The sequence below is a fragment of the Lethenteron reissneri genome, chromosome 11, assembly GCF_015708825.2.
Source record: "Lethenteron reissneri isolate LAM-NWPU_2019-01 chromosome 11, ASM1570882v1, whole genome shotgun sequence".
NCBI lineage: Eukaryota > Metazoa > Chordata > Hyperoartia > Petromyzontiformes > Petromyzontidae > Lethenteron > Lethenteron reissneri.
Window position 1 is genome coordinate 12718781 of NC_083789.1, and position 20710 is coordinate 12739490.

Consider the following 20710-nt stretch of genomic DNA (forward strand, 5'->3'; position numbering starts at 1 on the left):
ACACACACGTGAGATCTGTGGCTTAAATTCTCTGTTGCAATGAGGCAAAAGTCCTCACCCCAGAAACAAACCTGGTCTTGTGTCAAATGCCGATAAAGGAAATAAAGCATATTTATTAAGAACATCGAGTTCAACATCACAAACGTCCTCCTCACGTTTATTTTAACATTGTGCAAAGAAAGGCACAACTACAGCAAGAAGCCCCATAACTGCTGCTTTCCACAGCACTACCAACACCCAATACAGCAACATCCATTCATCACTTGCCACCAATACATTTAAAAATTAATTACGACCAGTAAAATATTTATATTTAATGAAGCGCTATGCTTCCTAATACGCAAGGTATTTACAGTTTCCTGGGAACACGGACACTGCAGAAGTAACGAGGTGACCCCCTGTTCCATCAAGAGGCATCCAAGGTGCTCATTGAGGTCTCTACAGGAGACTAGGCCCAGCTTTCGTATGAACAGTGGAGAGGGGTTTCAACACGTAGGTTTTCGCATCCAAGTGTCATCTTCCATGTTAGGTCGCTCGTTCAGCGTAATTTTCTATAAAGCCTTCGCCATGCGATATGTATGTTAAACTTCTTTCGCACCGTACATAGCCAACAGTGCTAATCGGAGGTACTGGGAAGGACAACAAACTTAAAAACAACAAGTGGGCGGGCATCTTCATTTCAACTCCTGCAGCTGCCCGCAGTAGTGCATGCAAAAGCTTGAGAGAATAAATGCTCAACATGTATCCAAACCCAGAAGACCTCGAACGGACAAGTTATTCACGGTGTGAGCACACGCCATGGAGGGCTGTGTCTGGGCCCCCTTGTACACGTGTGTGTGCGCACGAGGGGCCTCTATGTATGTGCTGTGATTCCGAGCCGTGTTGTAGCCAGCAGCAAGCTGACTTGGCCCTCGGAGGCCACGTCTGTAATGGATCGAGACGCCCGGCCCATGGACGTTCGTCCTTCCAGAGATTCCATCAGCTCTGCACCAGAGAGAAACAGGGGGAGGCGTTGTGATGGAGGTTGTGCACTGTGTATGTTATGAGTTCGGGTATGTGCTGAATCCACATGTGCGGTAAGCCCTCGCTTAACGTGTGGTATTCACACCACATTTTCACTATAACACAGTTCTTGCTTTCGGAAACACTTTTCGAACAATGCAAAACGTGCCCCTTATAACGCGATTTCTGCACGGTCGATGAACTACAGTCGTGAGATGTCAAATACCTCGCCTGGTATGTAGGAGGTCATCGGTTCGATCCTGACCCTGATGTCTGTTTATTTTGAGTTTGCATATTCTCCCTGTGGTAGTGTGGATTTTGCTCCAGGTCCTCCAGTTTTTCCCTCTATTTATAAACATGCGTTGAGGCTATTTTGCTGCAATACATTTCTAGAGAAGCCACTTCGTTGAGCTATTATTTGTGGCCAGATTACTTCTGAAAAAGAGATATACAGCTCATCGTACCTCGCCATGCTTCATTGTTACATTATTCATGGGGAAATTGTTTTCGCTTAACGAGATTTTCGCTTAATGCGGCACGTTTCAGGAACGCATCTACTGCTTTAAACAAGGACTTACTACTACTGTATGTTGGTCTGGGTGTGTGCTGCGTGTATTTAGATAAAGGGGTGTATTTTATGTACCGTGTCAGTGTGTGTCATCTCAGTCAAACTATGGCATCTGGGTCTGTCCCATGACCTTCCAGCGAGCCTTCAACAGTTCATGTGGCCACAAGGTCCATTTGGCCTGACACAAGCACCGTGGCGATGACACCACTACTTGGTGGCGAATGGCGGTTGTTGGGAGAGGTTGTGCATTGGTTAGCATACTGCTCTGCGAACCCGGCGACCTGTGTTTGATTCCTGCTCACCGCAAACAATGGTGACTAATATCTAAATCGGTCCTGGGTTCCCTTAGGTTTACTTAACCTGAAATGAGTACCTAGTGTGGTATGTATAGATCAGCACTGGGGAGACAAAGGTGGCCAGGCATGGTGCTGGACATCCACTGCTTTGTGCCTTACTGGCTTTCATAGGTGCTTACTAACAGCACTTGCCCCAACATCCTGTGTAGGCTAGGGATATTTGTTGGTCTGAGCATGTGCACTGCAGGTGTGACTGGTCTGAGTGTTCTAAACATAGAGGGTGGGTATTTGTGTGTGTTCAATAAGCCGCGTACCTTCCACCACCCGATGATACGTGAAGTGCAAGTACAGCAGAGACAGCATGTGCAGTGAAGCGAGTGTCCCGCACAGTACCATCCGCTGGCGATAGCCCGGAGCCCGCGATGCTAGCACCATCACCTGAAACCACCACCATAAAACCATCACGACATTATAACCCTCGCCACCACAATACCATGACAGAAATATTTAACATTTCGGAATCTGCAGCCACTGAAAGTGTGGTCTCTATGGCCATGCAATACTGCTAGCACCTTCATTTCAACTTTTGAAGATGCCCGCAGTCATGCGTAGCAAAAGCTTAGGAGAAGAAATGCTCAGCATGGAGCCCAAACCAAAACGCTACACTTGGAACGGAGAACAAAACACTCTACATTTGTAAATAACACTGCCTTAAACCACAGAGGTTATGTGCTATAAGGGCCAATAACGGATGTTATTCACCGTGTGAACACTATGGTGAAACCCCTGAGTTGGCATCAACTGTGGACATGTCAGTGTGTTCTCTGAATATATGCGGAGTGCTCTCTACATGAGGCTTGCTCAGTGTGTGGTGTACGGCACTCGCCATGCGGAGGGCGGAGAGGCCCCCGACGACGATCCAGAGCGAGAAGAAGAGGGCGTGCACGTGCACGTTATACGTGACCAGCAGCACAACGCAGTGGCTGAAGAGGCTGTAGCCCTGTGAACATAAATGGGTTGGGGGGAGGGGTGGTTGTGATGGCACGTCTGGAGGTGGTAATGTTTGTCGTGGAGGTAGCCATGAAGAATTTGTGGTTTGAATTTCATTGGATCTCTTTGCGATTGTAAAAGTGCTGCTTGTAATGGCTGTGGAGGGGGTGGTGGTGATTGTGGGGGTGGTTGTGGTGGGTCGTTGGAGAGGAGGTTGATAGCTGTGAAAAGTGTGGTGGGTGTAGTTTGGGTGGTGGTCATTATGATTGTATATTGGAGGTTGTATTATTGGAGGTGGCGGCTGTGAAGCAGATGGTGATTATAGGGATGGTTGTTTAGGTAATGGAGGGTGGTGGTGAGTGGTAGGCATAGTTGTGGTGGCTGGAGCTGTGGTGACTGACAGTGGTTATAGTGGATCTTCATTATGCCTGTGGTGAATATGTCAGTGGTTGTGGGGATGGTGGTGACTGTAAGTGGTTGCAGTGATGATCGTGGTACTATAGAGGCCATTACAATGAGCGCCAGGGTTTGACTCATGGAGATGCGTGTTCCGGTCACGTAGGCCAGAAGGTAGAGTAGCCCGGAGGCGCCCAGCCAGTACCCCAGGCATGTGGCCAGGGCCGTGCCCATCAGCGTGCCCTCCCTCTGCATACACACAAACACACGCATGGGGTCACACTTAGGCCTCGCTCACAACTCGGCTACTGGGAACATAAGGCCCAGACCAAGTTAGCATTGAAGGTGGCCTGTGAGCAGTACGAGTGGTGCGCCCCCTGCAGAGCCCCACGATTATGGTGCCCGAGGTCTTCATGCCCTGCAGCAGGATGGCCACCAGCGTGAAGACGAGCATCAGTGGCCCGTACAACTCCCTCTCCACTCCCTGCAACCACACACACGCACGGACCCTAAACCATCAGTCGATAACCGAGGTGCCCGTGCATCATGCACACCTGTGGGGCGTAGCGGCAGTGGTTAGCACACTGTGCTAGGAACCTAGCGACCCGAGTGCACGGGAAGGGGCTGCTGTGCGCGGGGTGTACACACCTGGGGCCGGTTCATCTGGCGCTTGGGAATGAGCGACTGGAAGAGGCGTTCGCGCACCTGCGCGGGATCCACGTCAAAGTATGGCCGCAGCAAGTCGATGTTGGCGTAGAAGGCGAAGGCCTTGGTTGCGCGCTCCGAGCTCGCGGACAACACCTGCAGGGCACAGCAACAGACACTGCTCGGGCCCCCCATGCCGACCCCGGACCCCAGTCTTAACTCGACTCCAGTCCTGACCAATACCTCAAGTTTTAAGTGGAACTTCGTTATAACGCAGATCCCGGTCCCAACTCGGAACTTTGTTATGATCCATATTTTACCAGATAAGGCCCACTGAGCTACATATCTTTTCAGTAGTGAACTGGCCAAAAAAATTGCCCAATTAAGTGGCTTATGTGGAAATGTTTCGCAGCCAAATACTCTAAACGCATATTCTCAACGTGGAGAAAAAAAACTGGAGGCCCCGGAGAAAAGTCCACGTGACCACTGGGAGAGAGACGCACACTCCATATATACAGGCATCAGGGTGGGGATCGAACTCACGACCTGTGTACGAGGCGAGGGAGTTAACTTCTCGCCCAAGGGACATAATGACATCAGTTCAGAGGGGGCCCAAATGTTTGATTTGCGGAAGCGAAACGCGATTGCTCGAATTTAATAAAACGTGGAAGGTAAACTTAAGCATTTTCATAAGAATTCCAATTAAATCGCGTTTTAAATATTTGTTCTTTTACACTGCTGTTGAAAACGTGGTTTGTCAAGGGGGCCCCAATTTGTAGCTTTTGCCACCAGGGGGGGCAAGCACCCCCTGTCCCCACGCTCGTTCGGCTCCTGCCTCTGGGCCCCGTGACAGGCTGTCGATGCCGGCTGTACCTGTCCGACCACCTGTTTCCCGAGCTCCCTGTGGAGCCCCGAGATGCCCAGGAACTCCTCGTCCTCTCCGCCGCCCCCGCGACGGTCCCGCGCGGGTCCCCCCGGCTCATCCACCTCCTCGAAGCTGGAGCCAGATGCGTTGTCAAGGTTCTCCATGTCGACAACGGCCGACGAGCCGGGCCGGGACCCCTCCTGAGGGTGGGGGTCAAACAAGGGAGGGGGGGGAACACACGACTCAGAATTATTGCAAGAACTCAGGGTCCCCTCTACCCCCCCACCCATCCCCGAGTCGCATGAGACCCCTGGGCTCACGAGCGTGATTGCGCCACAGGTTTTGCCGAGATTGACCCGGTCGGTCCGGGCACTGGCGTCTGTTCGTGTGGCAGCTATTAAGTTTGAACCGGCATTGGTGTGTCGAGCTTAATGACCGGATCGCCGCACGGTTTTGGACGGGGCGAGTCCTGAGAGATGGGTCTGGGCAAAACATTGCGACCCTCACCCCTACCCACCACCCTGCCACTACTCCTCACCCCTACCCACCACCCTGCCACTACTCCTCACCCGAGCAGAGGGGGTCCCGTACGCGTCCCACGTCTTCTCCTGGCCCGTGCTGTCCGCCATGGGCGAGGGCGATCGCGCTGAGCGGAGGGGTCCGGGTGGGTGCCGCTGAGCTCCCGCTGGGGGGGTCCGGGTCCACGTGTCCAGGAACTCGCGACGTCAACACGGACGCGGAAGTCGTGACGTCACCGCGGTCAGCTGACGGCTCGCGTCACGTGACCGCTGGCAGCTCGTTGAGGACAACGGCGGCGGTCGGGGCAGCAGAGGAGAGAGCATCCCCCATGCGGACCGCGACGAGCAACGCGCAGAGCCGGGGGGCGCCCAGGTAGGCCGGGTCAGGGGCCACTGACTGGGCAGAAGAAGAAGGCGATCCACTCGGGGTCGCAGAGTCCCTTGATTCTTAAATTCGCTGTCGTCTCTTGCTAGCCCGTCTCCCCGTGTTTCCCCGTGTTTCCCCGTGTGTCTCCATGTGTGTCTCCGTGTATCTCAATGTCTCTGCGTGCCCGTGTCCCCATGTGTCCCCATGTGTGTCTCCGTGTATCTCAATGTCTCTGCGTGCCCGTGTCCCCATGTGTCCCCATGTGTGTCCCCGTGTATCTCAATGTCTCTGCGTGCCCGTGTCCCCATGTGACCCCATGTGACCCCATGTGTCACCACATGTCTCTTGAATGCCTCTCTCCGTGTCCCTGTATCTAGGCCTCGGCAAGGTAAGGTAATTTACCCTTTTTACCGGGTAAAAGGGTAAAGGTAAAGGTGTCGACATGCCAAGGGGTAAGGTAAAGGGGAGGGTAAAGGTAGCTTGGAAGAATTACCCGGTAGGGTAAAGGTAGCGCGAAGTGTTACCCGGTAAATACGGTGCCTTGTTTACCGCTAAAAGCTCCGTGGCGCAGTCCGTGGCCTCCATTTAATAAGTAATATTTTTTTTTTAATTAAACACACACTTGTATTACATGTACGAGTATTGGCAGAACTCCACTACTCCAGGAAGTGGCCCCGAAGCTTTCCATAACGTAAGGGGACCGTGGCCAATTACAATTAGACCCAAGCCGAAACATAACATAAAAAAGATCGTGTAAAAACATATTGTTTATTACAGAATATAGTGTTGTCATCAGACATACGTATACCAAGTTTACAGTCGATACCACATTGGGAAGTGGGTTAAAATTGAGTTACAAGGTTTGAGGATACAACAACGACAACAACGTACAGAGTAAGTTCAAAGAAAGCGTGTAAAATTGGAATCATCGAGAGTATTCTATATGAATAACGCGCTCTACCTATAGCATTTATCGTTATAAACCTTGTTCATGTGTAGTAGTACCCCAGTAATTACCCTGTAATCGGGTAGTTTGTATGGGGTAAGGGTAAAAGGTAGGGTAGAGTGAATGTATTGTGGTAAGGTAAAAGGTAAGGTAAAGGTAGGCTCGTTGTTTTTTTTACATTTTAACTTTTACCTTGCCGAGGCCTAGCTGTGTCCTTAACCATGACCCCTTGTCTCTCGTTTCGTCTCCGTGTCCACGGAGCTGTACACATCGCCTTGCCCGCCTTGTTTCCGATATCCCGTGTGGCTCGTGACCGACTCCCTTGGCTTGACCTCACTCAGCTCCCCGTGTGGCCCCGTGTGGCCCCGTGCCGCAGGCCCCTGGTCTGCCTCTCGCTGCTGGCGCTGCTGCTGGAGGCGAGGACCAGCCAGGGCTCCGTGCTGCCGCTGGAGCCCGATCAGCCTCTCGGGTAACAAAGACAAAGTACCCCCCCCCCCCCCCTTTATAGCCTTAACAGACTATTGGGGCAAGTGCTGTTAGCGAGCGCCTTTGAAGGCCGAGAAGGGGGGTGGGTGGCCAACACCACGCACAGAATACAAATTGCGGCTGAGTCGACCTAGGGGTGAACCAGGACTGATTCAGGTAATCGTCACTGGTGTTGGTCGTGAGCGGGAATCAAACTTGGATTTCCAGCTGCGTTGTGCGCTAACTGCTACACTACCCCACCCCCTATCGCCCCCATCACTTCCCCCCTCATCACCCCTCCATCACCCCCCCCCCCATCTGCATCCGCCCCCATCACTCCCATCCGCCCCTATCCCTCCTACACCCCATCCCCCCCATCCCCCACCCCCTATTCCACCCCCTCCAATGCCCGCCATTCGCCACTAAGTGACGTCCCCACAGCGCCCGTGCCAGGCTAGGTGCACTTTGAAGCCACGTGAAGTGTCCAAGGCTCGCCGACAGGCGGGTTCGGGACAGACCCCAGGTGCCATGGGTTGGCTGAGATGACCGGTAGATGCACCACCAGCTGTAGCACCCCCTACTGTGCCAACTTGCTGCACTTTAGCCGCCTGTCACTCTGATCCCCCCCCCTCACCTCCTATCCCCCCCCTCACCTCCTATCCCCCTCACCTATCCCCCCCCCTCACCCACTATCCCCCTCACCTCCTATCCTATTGCCCCTAACCCCCCATCCCCCCCATCCCTCCCCTACCCCCATCCCCCCCATACCCCTATCCCCTCCCGACATTATCGCCCCATCCTCTTCCACCCCCTCTCCCCCAAACCACTCCTCCTCTTTACCCCCCCACCCCTCCCGGTCGTCCGCACCCCATCCCCCCCACCCTTCCCCCCCACCCTTCCCCCTCTCTGCCCTAACGCGAAGAGCCACAGCAGCGCCCACTAGCAGTGACGGAGTGATTATTGTGCTGATGGTAGTGGTCGTGTGATGATCGTGACGGTGGTGGTGATGATAGTTCACATGATTGCACTGATGGTTAAAATAATATCGATAGTTGAGAGTGGTGTCGTTTATGGTCTGATGATTATTGTGGTGACGATGGTGAGATTTGTGCTGGTCGTGATCATGGTGGTGGTGGTCACTGGCAGAGCCAGTAGGGGGGGTTTGGTGGCACATGCCCCCCCCAATGATCTGATCAAAATCACTAATTTCGATCGGATCATTGGAGTTTATTAGTAACTAGCTTTACTACCCGGCTTTGCCCGGGGCTTGGATTAACCACGCCCGGCCGCCTTTGTCTCCCCAGTGGCGATGTTCACACACCACACCAGTTACTCGTTTGAGGCTGAGTCGACCTAGGGGAGGCCCAGGACCAGTTAAAATAATTGTCACCGGTGGTGGCCGTGAGCGGGAATAGAATCCAGGTCGCCGGGTTCGTAGCGCAGCGCGCTAGCCGCTACACTACCGCTCCCCACACACACACACGCGCGCACGTCCGCGTCCATAGGTACACATACACGCGCTTGCTGCAGACACACGCAACTTTCAGGGTGCGTACGGCAGTAAACGACTGAAATAATAAAGCAGCAACGCTGCGCGAAGAACGCCTTAGACCTGCAACACATTTGTTTGGCACTTTACTCGCGCCGCGGAGGGTTGGGGGGGGAGTGACATGAGCAGGCACACTGTGTTACTCTTCCACATGCGCGGGTCACATGACAGATGTTTTTTCATAATTTTTGCAAGGTGTACAGTCTGGAAAGTACCCACATGGCAAATTTCAAGTTTCTTGCATGTCGAGAAGTACGCTAAACATTTTTAACAGACACACATAATCACAAATTTCCCTTTTATATATACATAGAGATAAATCGGCATTTTGCAACCCCCACTGCCACTGTGTAGCATATTATTACATGCCAGGGACTCTATGAGATGATAGGACAATAGTCCATAATTGGCAATAAGTAGCGGCAAAGCAGTTATAAGTGACTCACAGAATTGTGCGCAGTTGCGTATACAGTACACGACTTCCCTGAAGGCATTCACCTTAAGCGAGCGCGATGCCGATCACACGCTGTTCGAATTCGACCCTTGATCAATGGCTGCGCCATCGCCGCACACGCGTCGAATTAAAATCAAGGGACATGTCCTTACTTACTAACAACTCCTCTATCAGTTTTCATTGCTGGAGGGGTTGCCCCCCCACCTGAAAATCCTGGCTCCGCCATTGGTGGTGGTGGTAGTCCGTGGCATCTGTGTACACACACAGTGTCCATGCAGCGGGGCAGTCCCTTATGGTTTTGATGTTTGTGGTGGTGGTGGTGGTAGATGTGATGATGTTGGTGACCCGTGGTGTACGTGTGTGCACACATGCAGGGCCCCAGATGGGTGGCATCCCCTGGGCGATGTGGCCCCCGACTCGGAGGTGGAGTTGACCTTTGCACTGAAGCAGCAGAACGTGGAGGCTCTTCTCGCTGTGGTGGATCGCGTGTCTGACCCGACCTCGGAGAACTATGGTGACAAAGATCCCCCGTATAGCCTTTAACACTGTTGGGGCAAGTGCTGGTAGCGAGCAACTATGAAGGCCGGCATGGCCAGTACCACGCCCGGCCGCCTTTGTCTCCATCGTGGCGATGTTTACATGTCGCACCGGGTACTGATTTGAGGCCCAGTCAACCTATGGGGGGCCCAGGATTGATTCAAATGATCTGCACTTGTGTTGACCGTTAGTGTGAATCAAACTTGTGTCGCTGGATTTGTTGCGCAATGCGCTAACCGCTGCACGACTGCTCCCGCACACACACGTGCTCACTTGCTCATACACTCGCGTGCTCTCGCTCGCTTACACATTTGTTTACATACTCACATACACATACTCACAAATCGCACACTCGCTGCCAAACTCTCTCTCACCCCGCCGCACTCACCTGGGTGAGTGTCAGCCTCTGCTAAAGAGTTTCCGCAGACGCCACCTCTTTAGCAGATGTGGCCATGACGATGACTCCGCACCGTTAACCTGTGTGTGGCGCAGGCCGTCACCTGTCGCTGGACGAGGTGGGGGAGCTGGTACGTCCGAGCGAGGAGACGGAGCGCACCGTGCGGAGCTGGCTGGCGGTGCACGGGGTGACCCAGTGTAACTCGGTGCTCACGCACGACTTCCTTCTGTGCTCCATGTCGGCTCGGTAAGCGACCCGCCCGGCACAGCTTCAGTTTAGCCGCGATGGCCACCACCAAATCTACAACCACCTCCACTCTTCACAGCTACCACACCTCAGATTAGCACAGTTGGCTACGTACGGTGCAAAAGAAGTTCAACGTACATACTCACATACCACCTCCTCTACAACCTCCAGTACCCTCAGAACCACCTACAATCAACGTTTCATTGAAACCCAGTCTGTCTGGGCTTGCAGCGATCCAGAAAATATTTCCACCCCCAGCACACCCCATCCAGTATTGGTTTGGTTTACTGGTTTATTAATGCCACAGGTAAAACCTATTTGGCAATGAATGTCCATTTTTCAATGGGAACCTGGTTACACAACTGAAACCTAGTTATCGCAAAAAACCTACGTGACTTTACCGAAAAAACCTAAGAATATGAATCCTTGCAGTCACGAAAGCTTCAAATCTAGAACTAAGAACAACTGTACATGGTCAAGCTCCTAATGGAAATGTCGTGCATCAACCTGGTGCAACCAGTGCAAAAAATACAAAGTACTACAAGTGGATAAATAAAAATGAAAGTTATACCTCTCTGTGGCTACTACCAATCACGTGCCACCTATTCCACCTGTGACCCTGCCCCCCTGGACATAATATAGGCCGAGTTCCCACCATCAACCAGAACCCACACGCAGGGTAGGGCAAAATACAAACAATTTAGAAATTTAGGAAATTAACCATGTCTTGTGTAATTTGGGTAAAAATTGCAAGTACTTGGTGTGTAATTTAAATACCAACCACATATCGATGTGCCCTTTTTGCCAGTATCAAAATTATGAAAAAATAGAAATACGCTTTACAATTATTGGCAATTATTGCCAGAAAGGATAAAGCGTATTCTTATTTTTCATCATGAACCACATATTACAATTGTAATGACATTACATATTTACATTGCTTTTAAAGTAGATCCTGCCCATCTCTGCCAGCACGGTGCCATTTGTCTGCCTGGGCAGAGGCCCACAACGATTGTTGACTTGGCGAGGCCCAGCCAGGGTTGACCACGATCTTCCCGGCTCGCTCGCCTGTGGCGACAGGGCTGCGTGCCTGTGATGGGAGGTTTCCTCTCCGCGATGGCGGTGGAGGGGAGCGCTCCGTGTGGAGGTGATGATTAGCCGAGTGTTCGGCACCACGTGTTGTGGCTGCTTGCAGGGTGGCACACCGCGTGCTCCCGGGAACGCGCTTCCAGCGGTTTGAGCGCGACGACGGGCACACGGTGGTGCGCTCCCTCTCCGCCTACACGCTGCCCACGTCGCTCGCCGCTTGCCTCGATTTCGGTATGAGCCGCCGACGTCGCGATTCACCCACCCACAAAAACACGAGAGGAACTTTGCTGAAGTGAAACCCCACGCCGGTAACGTCTACCGCTTTACCGATACCATCTGACTTCCACATCCTTCACTGGAGTCACAACGCACATTTAGCTGCGTTCAGAGTTTGTTTCGCCAGTGATTTGGAGTTCGCTAAGCTTTGCTCAGAAAACGTGCTTTTATAACCTCGTTTAACTAACTTTCCCCTCAATGCCTGATTTAACATTTTATTGTTGTCAGCGACATACATCCCAGGTTAGATTGGCTATAATTACCTGCTTTGGAAACGGATTATTTTAGAACTCATCACATCAGCCGAGGTTTCGGCTTCCCTTCCCACCCCTCTCACTCTCTTTCCCAATTGAAACTCAAAGTTTTACTTTGCCCGCACGGCGGGGTTTATTGTGAATATTTTATAGTTAAGAATCGGCTTGGTGATTTGTCGACCAATGCTTATTTCCTATGATTAGACTCGCCTCTGCCGTAGGAATATGGAATTTACACCACCAGTTTAGGGCTGTAAACAGATGAGCACCACTTCCACGGTTAGTGAGTAGGACATCGCTTTGATCATTTATGGTTTCGATAGAACGCTTGTGGATAGACTCATGCTGACCGCATGTTAACAGCATCGTACGCGTTTTTGCGTGTGTGTGTTTGCGTGTGTGTGTGCCTACATGTGTGTGCGTGTGTGTGTGCGCATGTGCATGCGCGCATCAGTTGGGGGGGTCCACCGTTTCCCGTCGTGGCACCCCCGCGGCGTGCGGATCCCACCCCTGCACGGCGGGGCTGCCCCCAACGTGTCGTTCCACCTGGGCGTGAACCCCAGCGTCCTGCGGCAGCGCTACAACCTGAGCGCCGCCGACGTCGGCTCCCACCCCAACAACAGCCAGGCGGTGGCGCAGGTGCGAGCGGCGCGCACACACCACTCGACTCACGGGCAGACACCACCGTCTCCCCACCTATTGCGGAAAGGAATGCGGTCTCACGTACAACTGTTCCCCCACGCGAATCTCAAAACGTAAATCCAAACTCCGAATGATAGTCTTACCGTAAGCCCCAATCCCGAACCACTAAATCCTAGCTATAACCGCTAACCCTACATCCTAACTCCTAAACCATAACCCTGACTCCAATTCTAGACTCTAACCCTAATGCCTCACCCCAAACATGAAACCCTATACATAAAGTCTAACTCTAACCCCTCATCCTATACCATTAGCCTAATCTCAAACCATTATCCCTAACCCTAATCCCGAAACCTAACTTCTAACCCTGAACCTAACCCTGAACCCTCTCTCTAACCTTATATCTTAACCCCAGACCATAAGCAATAACCCTAACCATACATTCCAGACCCCATCTCGAACCCTAAACCATACCTCCTGACCCCTAACATGTTAACTCCACACACAAACTTCAGGAACCATGCATGAATATGAGATCAACTGAAACCAAACGAAGCTTTTTGGTTGGACGAAAATCTGGTCTGTGATTGGTTTAAAATCTGCGGGGGGGGGGGGGGCGGCAGTGCTAGGGGCTCGGTTCTGCAGCGATGGAAGTTTCCGCTTGGCTGACTGACAGTTGAGTTCGCGCAGCTGAGTGTGGTCCCCTGCAGCAGCCACGCAACCTCTCATCCCACCCATCCCCTTCGGCGCAGTTCCTGGATCAGTACTTCCACGCGTCGGACCTGTCGGAGTTCATGGCTCTGTTTGGGAAGGGCTTCCCACACCAGAGCCGGGTGAGCCGGGTGGTGGGGCCCGACCAAGGCTTCCGCGCCGGCCTGGAGGCCAGCCTGGACATCGAGTACATCATGAGTCTGGGTGCCAACATCTCCACCTGGTTCTGGAGCACTCCAGGTACCCTAGCAGTCACAGTTGCGGTCTGTGCTTGCTTGTGCGATATGTTACGGTGTAGTGACGCGGTATAATGTGATGGTAGCATTTCCTATTCTCATACCTACTTTCAATAGTAGAGCATTTTGGGAGGTGGATGGGTGGCGCTGAGGTTTCGGCACTGAGACCCTGGGTTTGAATCCAGGTAGCCGCTTGAGATTAAACCACATGCATGATCTCAGCCTGGTCACCAATGACTGCATCACGTGAATGTATTACTCTCGTGTGGCAGGGTAGAGCTGCCCCTTGCTGTGTGAATCAGAGGTCACTTGAAGGGATCTCAGAACGAGCTCTGGAGTCTGTGCTTCTCCGGACAATTCCGTCGTGGGTTCTCCATCTTGTGTCGTTACGCCGAGAGCACGATCGGGATAAATATTTGGGGAAAAGACAAAATAAAAATAGAGGAGGGTATGGGGCTGAGCTGGTTAGTGAGCGAGCGGGGGCGGCGAGTGGAGAATGAGCCATCTCCGCAGGCCGGCGCGAGACGCAGGAGCCGTTCCTGCAGTGGCTGTTGGCGCTGAGCAACACGTCGTCCGTGCCGTGGGTGCACACGGTGAGCTACGGCGACGACGAGGACAGCCTGTCTCGCGCGTACATGACGCGCGTGTCCAACGAGCTCGCCAAGGCCGGCGCGCGTGGCATCTCCGTCCTCTTCGCGTCCGGTAAGCGTTGTAGGGAGGGGGTGGTCGGGGGCGGTTAGCATTCCCGCCGCCACCATGCGTGCATGTGACTCTGTGTGAGGTACACCGTGTGAATGACCCCATCTGTGTCTGTGTGTATGACCCCGTCTGTGTGTGACCCCATGTGTGGAAGCTACACACAAAGCTTTGTCTTCTCAGCCACAGTCATGCCCTCTCTTCTCTATGCTTGTGAAACGTGGACCCCTCTGATAGAACATCTGTGCCGGTTATTAACATTCAGGCTGGCCTCACACAATCCATCCTGGGTTTAACCAGGCTGGATTGTGTGAGGAGCTCACAAATCCTTGAAAGATCTGGACACATTCCCATCAGTGAGCTCCTCGAGCAGACAAGGCTGCATTGGCTGGGTCATGTAGTCCACATGCCCAGCCATCGCATGCCCAAGCAGCTTCTGTTTGGCCGGATAGAGGGGGCTAAATGCACACGACATGGGCTGGAAAAGAGGTGGACTGATACGGTATGGGAGGATGTTGACCTGAGTTGACTTGCCAAAGACTGGCACGAGCGGTGTCAAGATCAGCCTCTATGGAGGAGGCTCATGAAGGATGCTACTAGACAGCTGGAGGGCAGAGGAGCGATGCTTGCAACAATGAGCAGAGCACCGGACGGCTAAAATTCAGCAAGTTGACACAGGAGAGAGGGAACAGTTGGTGCATCTGCCAGTCATCTCAGTCAACCCATGGCACCTGGGTCTGTCTCGTGACATTCTGTCAGCTAGTCTTTGACACTTCACATGGCCTCAAAGTGCTCCTAGCCTGGCACAATTGCCGTGGTGACGTCACCGCCACTTAGTGGCGAATTGTGGTTACCGCACTCCAAACCCCGTGACCTAAGTTCGATTCCTGATCGTGGCCAACGTAGGTGACGAACAAAATATCTGAACGGATTCTCCGCCTCCCCTAGATCTACTCAGTCTTAAATGAGTACTGTACCTGCTCCGATATGTAAACATCAGTATTGGGGAGACAAAGGCAGCTGAGCGTGGTTCCGGCCACACCAATACTGGCCTTAAAAGGTGCTTGCTAACAGCACTTGCCCCAACAGCCTGTAAAGGCTATATAGGAGGTCTTTGTCTGCGAGCCCACGTGTCCGTGACCCCGTGGGCATGCCGCTGCATTACAGGAGATTCAGGCGCCGGCTGCCGAGAGGTTTCCAAGGATGTGGACACCTTCCGGCCCAGCTTCCCAGCCTCCAGGTGCACCTCGCGCGCGATCGTCTGTCCCCTGCGAGTCCAGTTTGCTTCAGAGAGGACGTTTGGGAATTATTGCGCCGAGAGTTTAAATCTTTTGAAAACCGAATGATCCACACTTATGAACGCGAAGCCGATGGTACCGCTGTTTCGAGTGAAGTATCTTCAGCTCTGTTACCTATGCTCGTGTGATGTGTGTTTTGGGGGTTTTCCGGCACCCCATGTGTGTGGATTTATTACCAAAACCCTTTCAGCATATCCTTGAATTGGCAAGTTACAGCGCTGTAGAAGTTGTCATTATTATCATAACGACCTGCCACACAGACATGGTCGAGGGTGAGTGGTGATAAGTGGTGGATGTAGTGTGTTGTGCGGATGATGATGAGTGCGTGTGTGCGTTGTCCACGTGGCTCTACAGTCCGTACGTCACCACAGTGGGGGGCACCTCCTTTAAGGACCCCTTCAAGGTCACGGAGGAGGTCTCGGACTACATCAGCGGCGGTGGCTTCAGCAACGTCTTTGCACGGCCGCCCTACCAGGTGATTCTATTCACTGCCTCCGTCCGACTCGCGTGGGGAGCACAGTCGTGTGGCGGTTAGCGCCCCGCGCTACGAACATCGCCACCCGAGTTCAATTCGCGCTCACAGCCAACACCGGTGACGATTATCTGAACCGGTTCTGGGCCTCCCCTAGGTCGACTCAGCCTCAAATGAGTACCTGATGCAATCTGTAAACATCGCCACGGGGGAGACAAAGGCGGCCGGGCGTGGTGCTGGCCACCCACCCCCTCGCGTGCCGTGCTGGCTTTCATAGGTGCTCGCTAACAGCACTTGCTTCAACAGTCTGTGAAGGCTACACGGGGGATCTTTGCCTCTGTGTGTGCGCATGGCAGGAGGTCGCCGTGAAGCGCTACCTGGCGAACACGAAGCCCCTGCCGCCGGCGTCCTACTACAACACGAGTGGGCGCGCCTACCCGGACGTGGCGGCACTCTCCAGCAACTACTGGGTGGTCGCCAACCTGGTGCCCATCCCCTGGGTGTCCGGCACATCGGTGAGATGCTGCGGGGACACGAGCGGGGGGCTGCGGGGGGCTGGGGGGGGCTGGGGATGTGGGGGTTCTGTGACTGCGGGACCACACTCACCGCTGGACGATGATGATGCTCAATTTATTTTTCTTTCTCATTTTATTTTGGTTGTAAATGAGACTCTCTTAGTCTCTTCAGTTCTCACCTGGTTAAAACAAAATAAACTAAACTTTACTACACTTACTCTTTGGTTCTTTTGGTAAAGTCACGTAGAAAGAAAATAAATTAAATAGAATGAGACGTTTCGATTGCAACACAAGCAGTCGCCATCAGGAAGAACTACATTTGAGAGAGAGACAAAACACAGACACGGAGACACACAGACAGACACACAAGCAGAGAGAGACAACACAGAGACACATAGAGAGAGACACAACATAGACACACAGAGACCCAATGCCTCTGTGTCGTGGCCTTAAATAGAGAGTGAGGGGTGGGGGGGGCAGAGAGAGAGGTGGTCTGCTGGAGTAGAGAAATTAGCATGTCAATGAGAGAGCTGTGTGGAAATCCACCCCGCGGCGGCAGGGGGAGAGAAAGACCCAGCAAGTCTGGTATTGAGAGAACAAACTTAGCAAATTTTTGTAAATGTAATGCAATGCAATGCAACGCGGAGAGTCGGGTAACACACAGTTAACGCATAGCCTGGTTGATTACGTTCTCCAAAGATTGCTAAATCAGAGCTGTGTTGGAAAATGTGGTCGTGCGGGTTGAAGATGGGGATTATAGATCTCGGAGCATAGTAAGTCCAGCAGTGGATTTTGCTATCCTGTTCTACTGCCCTTCTGCCCACCGCTATCCCTGCAAGTCTGTTGTCGATAACAATATGACGAGTAGAGTGTGTGGTCACCTGTCTGAGCACTATCCAGGCACTACCCTGGGTGTGTGCCAGATGATTTGGTCAAAGGCACTCTTGGTACCCTCTCTGGCCTCTAGCATTCTACCCAGAATCCCCTGCTGTAAGAAACCCCCTCCACTGACTCTATGGATGAGCACGCTTCCTCGCTCCAGTTGTTCAGCGTTCTTGCCCGCTGTCTGCGCCCGCAGGCCTCGACGCCCGTGTTTGGCGGGATCGTGGCGCTGGTAAACGACCACCGCCTCCAGCATGGCCTCCCAGCGCTCGGCTTCCTCAACCCCCTCCTGTATGCACTGGGCAACGGCCGGGGGCCAAACACCGCCATTTACGACGTGAGTGCCACTCATCCCTTCGCCCTCCTGCCCTGCCCCCCTCCCGCCAGGGCCCCCCACGCGTTCGCTCAGCCGGTCTCCCTTTGTGTTTTCCCGTTGTACCGCGCGTCGTTCGCTATGACGACAATTCGCTTTGGTTTCCAAAGCGGCGCCCAGAACGTGGGGCCAAAGGTCGGACATCAGCGGAATGACATGCTGGGCAAAGACCTCCCCGTATAGCCTTAACAGACTGTTATATGAAGGCCGGCACTGCACACGAAGGGGGTGATTGGCCAACACCACGCCTGGCTGCGTTTGTCGCCCCAGTGGTGATGTTTACACACCACACCAAGTACTCATTTGAGGCTGAGTGTCGACCTAGGGAAGGGCCATGACATGTTCAGATAATCGTCACTGGTGTTGGCCGTGAGCGGGAATCGAACTCGGTTGCTGGGTTTGTAGCGCAGCGCGCTAAGCTGGTCACAACCCAAACAACACGCATCTGCAGAGAGCCACACGGCAGCGAACCGCATGGCAGCACGACCCCGAACGCCTCTGCATTCGTTCGTTTGAGCCACACCGCCGATACGTGAGCGCGGTGCTTGTGGTGCGATCTTGCCTGTGCAGGTAATGTCTGGGTGCCACCTGGGCTGCCTGGACGAGCAGAGCCAGCTGGTGGGCTTCTGTGCCACGCCAGGGTGGGACCCGGTCACGGGCTGGGGGACCCCCAACTACCCGGCGCTGCTCAAAGCGCTGCTCAGAGGGACCGCCCGGCAGTGACGCACGCGGACGTGCGGGGGCGGCTTCACGACCTTAACGCCTACACAGCTCGCACTCGCCATCGCGCTACAGGCTTACCACAGTCCCACGTGCTCACACACTCCCACGCTCTCACCGGGCTGTCACTGACGGACTCGCACGCTCACCACAATCGCACCGAGGTACTCCCACACTTCGCCACGATCACACTGTTATACACTCACACAATCCCAATGTCACGGTCTTACAAAACCATACACACAGACTCGCACTGCACACACGCACAAAATACTTTCAAACACTACCTTGCAAACTGCCTCCTAGCCACTGTGTCATGTTATTAAGCAGTCTTTGGAACTGCAGAATTTTTGCCTGATGCCGCTCCTGGCCCCTGTATTCACGTGCATGCCACCGTGTGTGTGATTTCCTCATGAAGCCGGTCAGGGCTCCCCACGAATCCTTAAACGCAGCACATTGAGTCCCGGGTCACCACATCCATGTTGAAAAGCCACAGCAAACCTGCCGACCTAACCCATTTCAGCGTGAGGCTACCGATCTTTAAACCAATTTACTGCGGACTGGTTATCGAAGCAAATCGTACTGCTTTGTACATTTTTCTTAAATTACATTTATCTTTGAAATCAAGATTCGGCAAAAGGGTTTAGCGATTGTAGCGTTGTGGTAGGGCACGGTGCGTGCCAGCTGCTGTTAGATCGGCGGCACTGCCAAGCCCCAACAATCGCTCAGTCAGCCCCGAGGTCAAGCGGTCGGAAACCAAAACAATAGCCATTTTTTTCGAATTTGGAAAAAAAAACACCCTCAATATTCTAGATTTGAAGTTTTCATGACTGCAAGGATCCATACTCTTTGGTTCTTTCGGTAAAGTCACGTAGGTGGAAATGAAAATGAAAATAAAAATAACTAAATTAAATCACAACGTTTCGGAGGCAACACAAGCGTCCGTCATCAGGTGGGACAACCACAGCAACAACAAAACCCAGAATTACTGTCGTGGGCAGTCATTCAGTTATTTTTTTGCTGTGGTTGTCCCACCTGATGACGGAAGCTTGTGTTGCCTCCGAAATGTCGTGATTTAATTTTTATTATTTTATTTTTACCTACCCTCAATATATCAAGAGCACGTGATTATGAGACGATCCTTAATAAAGAACGTCAGGAAACAATCCTTAAAAAAACCCGCATGCGGCTCCAGAGCCACAGGTTGCCGAGTGTCGTGGCTTCGCTGGATGAAGACTGCAGTTTGAACTGGGCGCGTCTGGCCTCGTTCATTATTGACATCCAAACACATTTCCAATTCTCCGGCTGTCCAAGGCTTGACCTGGACATGCTGTGAATTTGCATGCCTTCCTAAACCCTGGTGGGGATGAACGATCTCAGCTGGTGAAGGTCTGAAGGGACAGTGGCCAGGGCCGCACTACCGTGGACCTGCTCGGGGCGCATTCGATGATGAGGAACTGCTTCTTGTCCGCTGGCTTTTGCAGACACACTCGTTTCTTCTCCTGCCTCGGGTAACGTTGGTTTGCGCCGATGTAGATGTTTATACTTGACGGGATTTAACGGAGGTGTGACCTCTGGGGTGGTGGTGCGATTCGAGACTTACGCAATAAAAGCTAATTTGTTGGGTGAAAGATTTTACATTTTGTTCACCTGGGAAAATCCTTCCAACTCTTGCAGGAGGTCCCTTCCAAGTTTGCACACGAGGGGGCGACAATTGCTGTTTTCTCCTTTCTCGGGCTTTGCGAGTACAGTCAGGAACTAATTGTTCAAATTTAGATCCATGCTTTTTATAACGTCAAGCGACCAGCAACAAACAGCACCATCAGGGCTGTAATAAGGAGTTAACTCAATACACATTTTGCACACATAGGTAAAGCCTACAGAGGCTGTTGGGGCAAATGTTGTTCGACAGCACCTATTAAATTATAAGCATGTTTTTTTTTATTTTACCAGATAATGCCGAGTAAAAAAGCTTTTTCAGCAGCGACCTTGCCACAAATGATAGCCCAACAAAGTCGCTTGTCACGTGGAACTGGATAGCAGGCAAATACTCTGAACACACCTTGATTAAACACATTCCTGCGGAGGGAGCTGGTAGGAACGTTGGGTTGCTCGGTCAATGGCCAGGGTCAACGGCGGCGTGGTGTATTCCGCAAATATGCCCGACTGTGAGGGCGGGCACAAGCCGGCGTGAGTAGGTTAAACGTTGAGTTGTATAAGGGCACCACGGGGTGACCAGCCCCTCCCCACCCAGCCCCACCCACCATCCAGCCCCTCCCCACCCAGCCCCTCCCCACCCTCCCCA

General features: G+C 52.8%; 2 protein-coding genes across 2 annotated transcripts; one reads left to right on the plus strand and one right to left on the minus strand.

Annotated features, from left to right (window-relative positions):
- Window positions 1-87: 87 nt before the first annotated feature.
- Window positions 88-5518, minus strand: LOC133341491 (protein YIPF3-like). Its single transcript, XM_061550175.1, has 8 exons — window positions 5332-5518; window positions 4771-4962; window positions 3901-4053; window positions 3644-3736; window positions 3370-3501; window positions 2753-2866; window positions 2181-2304; window positions 88-984 (listed from the first exon to the last, which is right to left on the minus strand). The coding sequence occupies exons 1-8, from the start codon at window positions 5389-5391 to the stop codon at window positions 854-856; spliced, it is 999 nt and encodes a 332-aa protein (XP_061406159.1). The 5' UTR covers window positions 5392-5518; the 3' UTR covers window positions 88-853.
- Window positions 5498-20043, plus strand: TPP1 (tripeptidyl peptidase 1). The gene is made up of 13 exons (XM_061550174.1): window positions 5498-5653; window positions 6970-7062; window positions 9436-9575; window positions 10091-10241; window positions 11437-11561; window positions 12315-12499; window positions 13255-13453; window positions 13963-14151; window positions 15313-15385; window positions 15798-15918; window positions 16272-16430; window positions 17509-17649; window positions 18256-20043. The coding sequence occupies exons 1-13, from the start codon at window positions 5610-5612 to the stop codon at window positions 18406-18408; spliced, it is 1773 nt and encodes a 590-aa protein (XP_061406158.1). The 5' UTR covers window positions 5498-5609; the 3' UTR covers window positions 18409-20043.
- The last annotated feature ends 667 nt before the right edge of the window (window positions 20044-20710 follow it).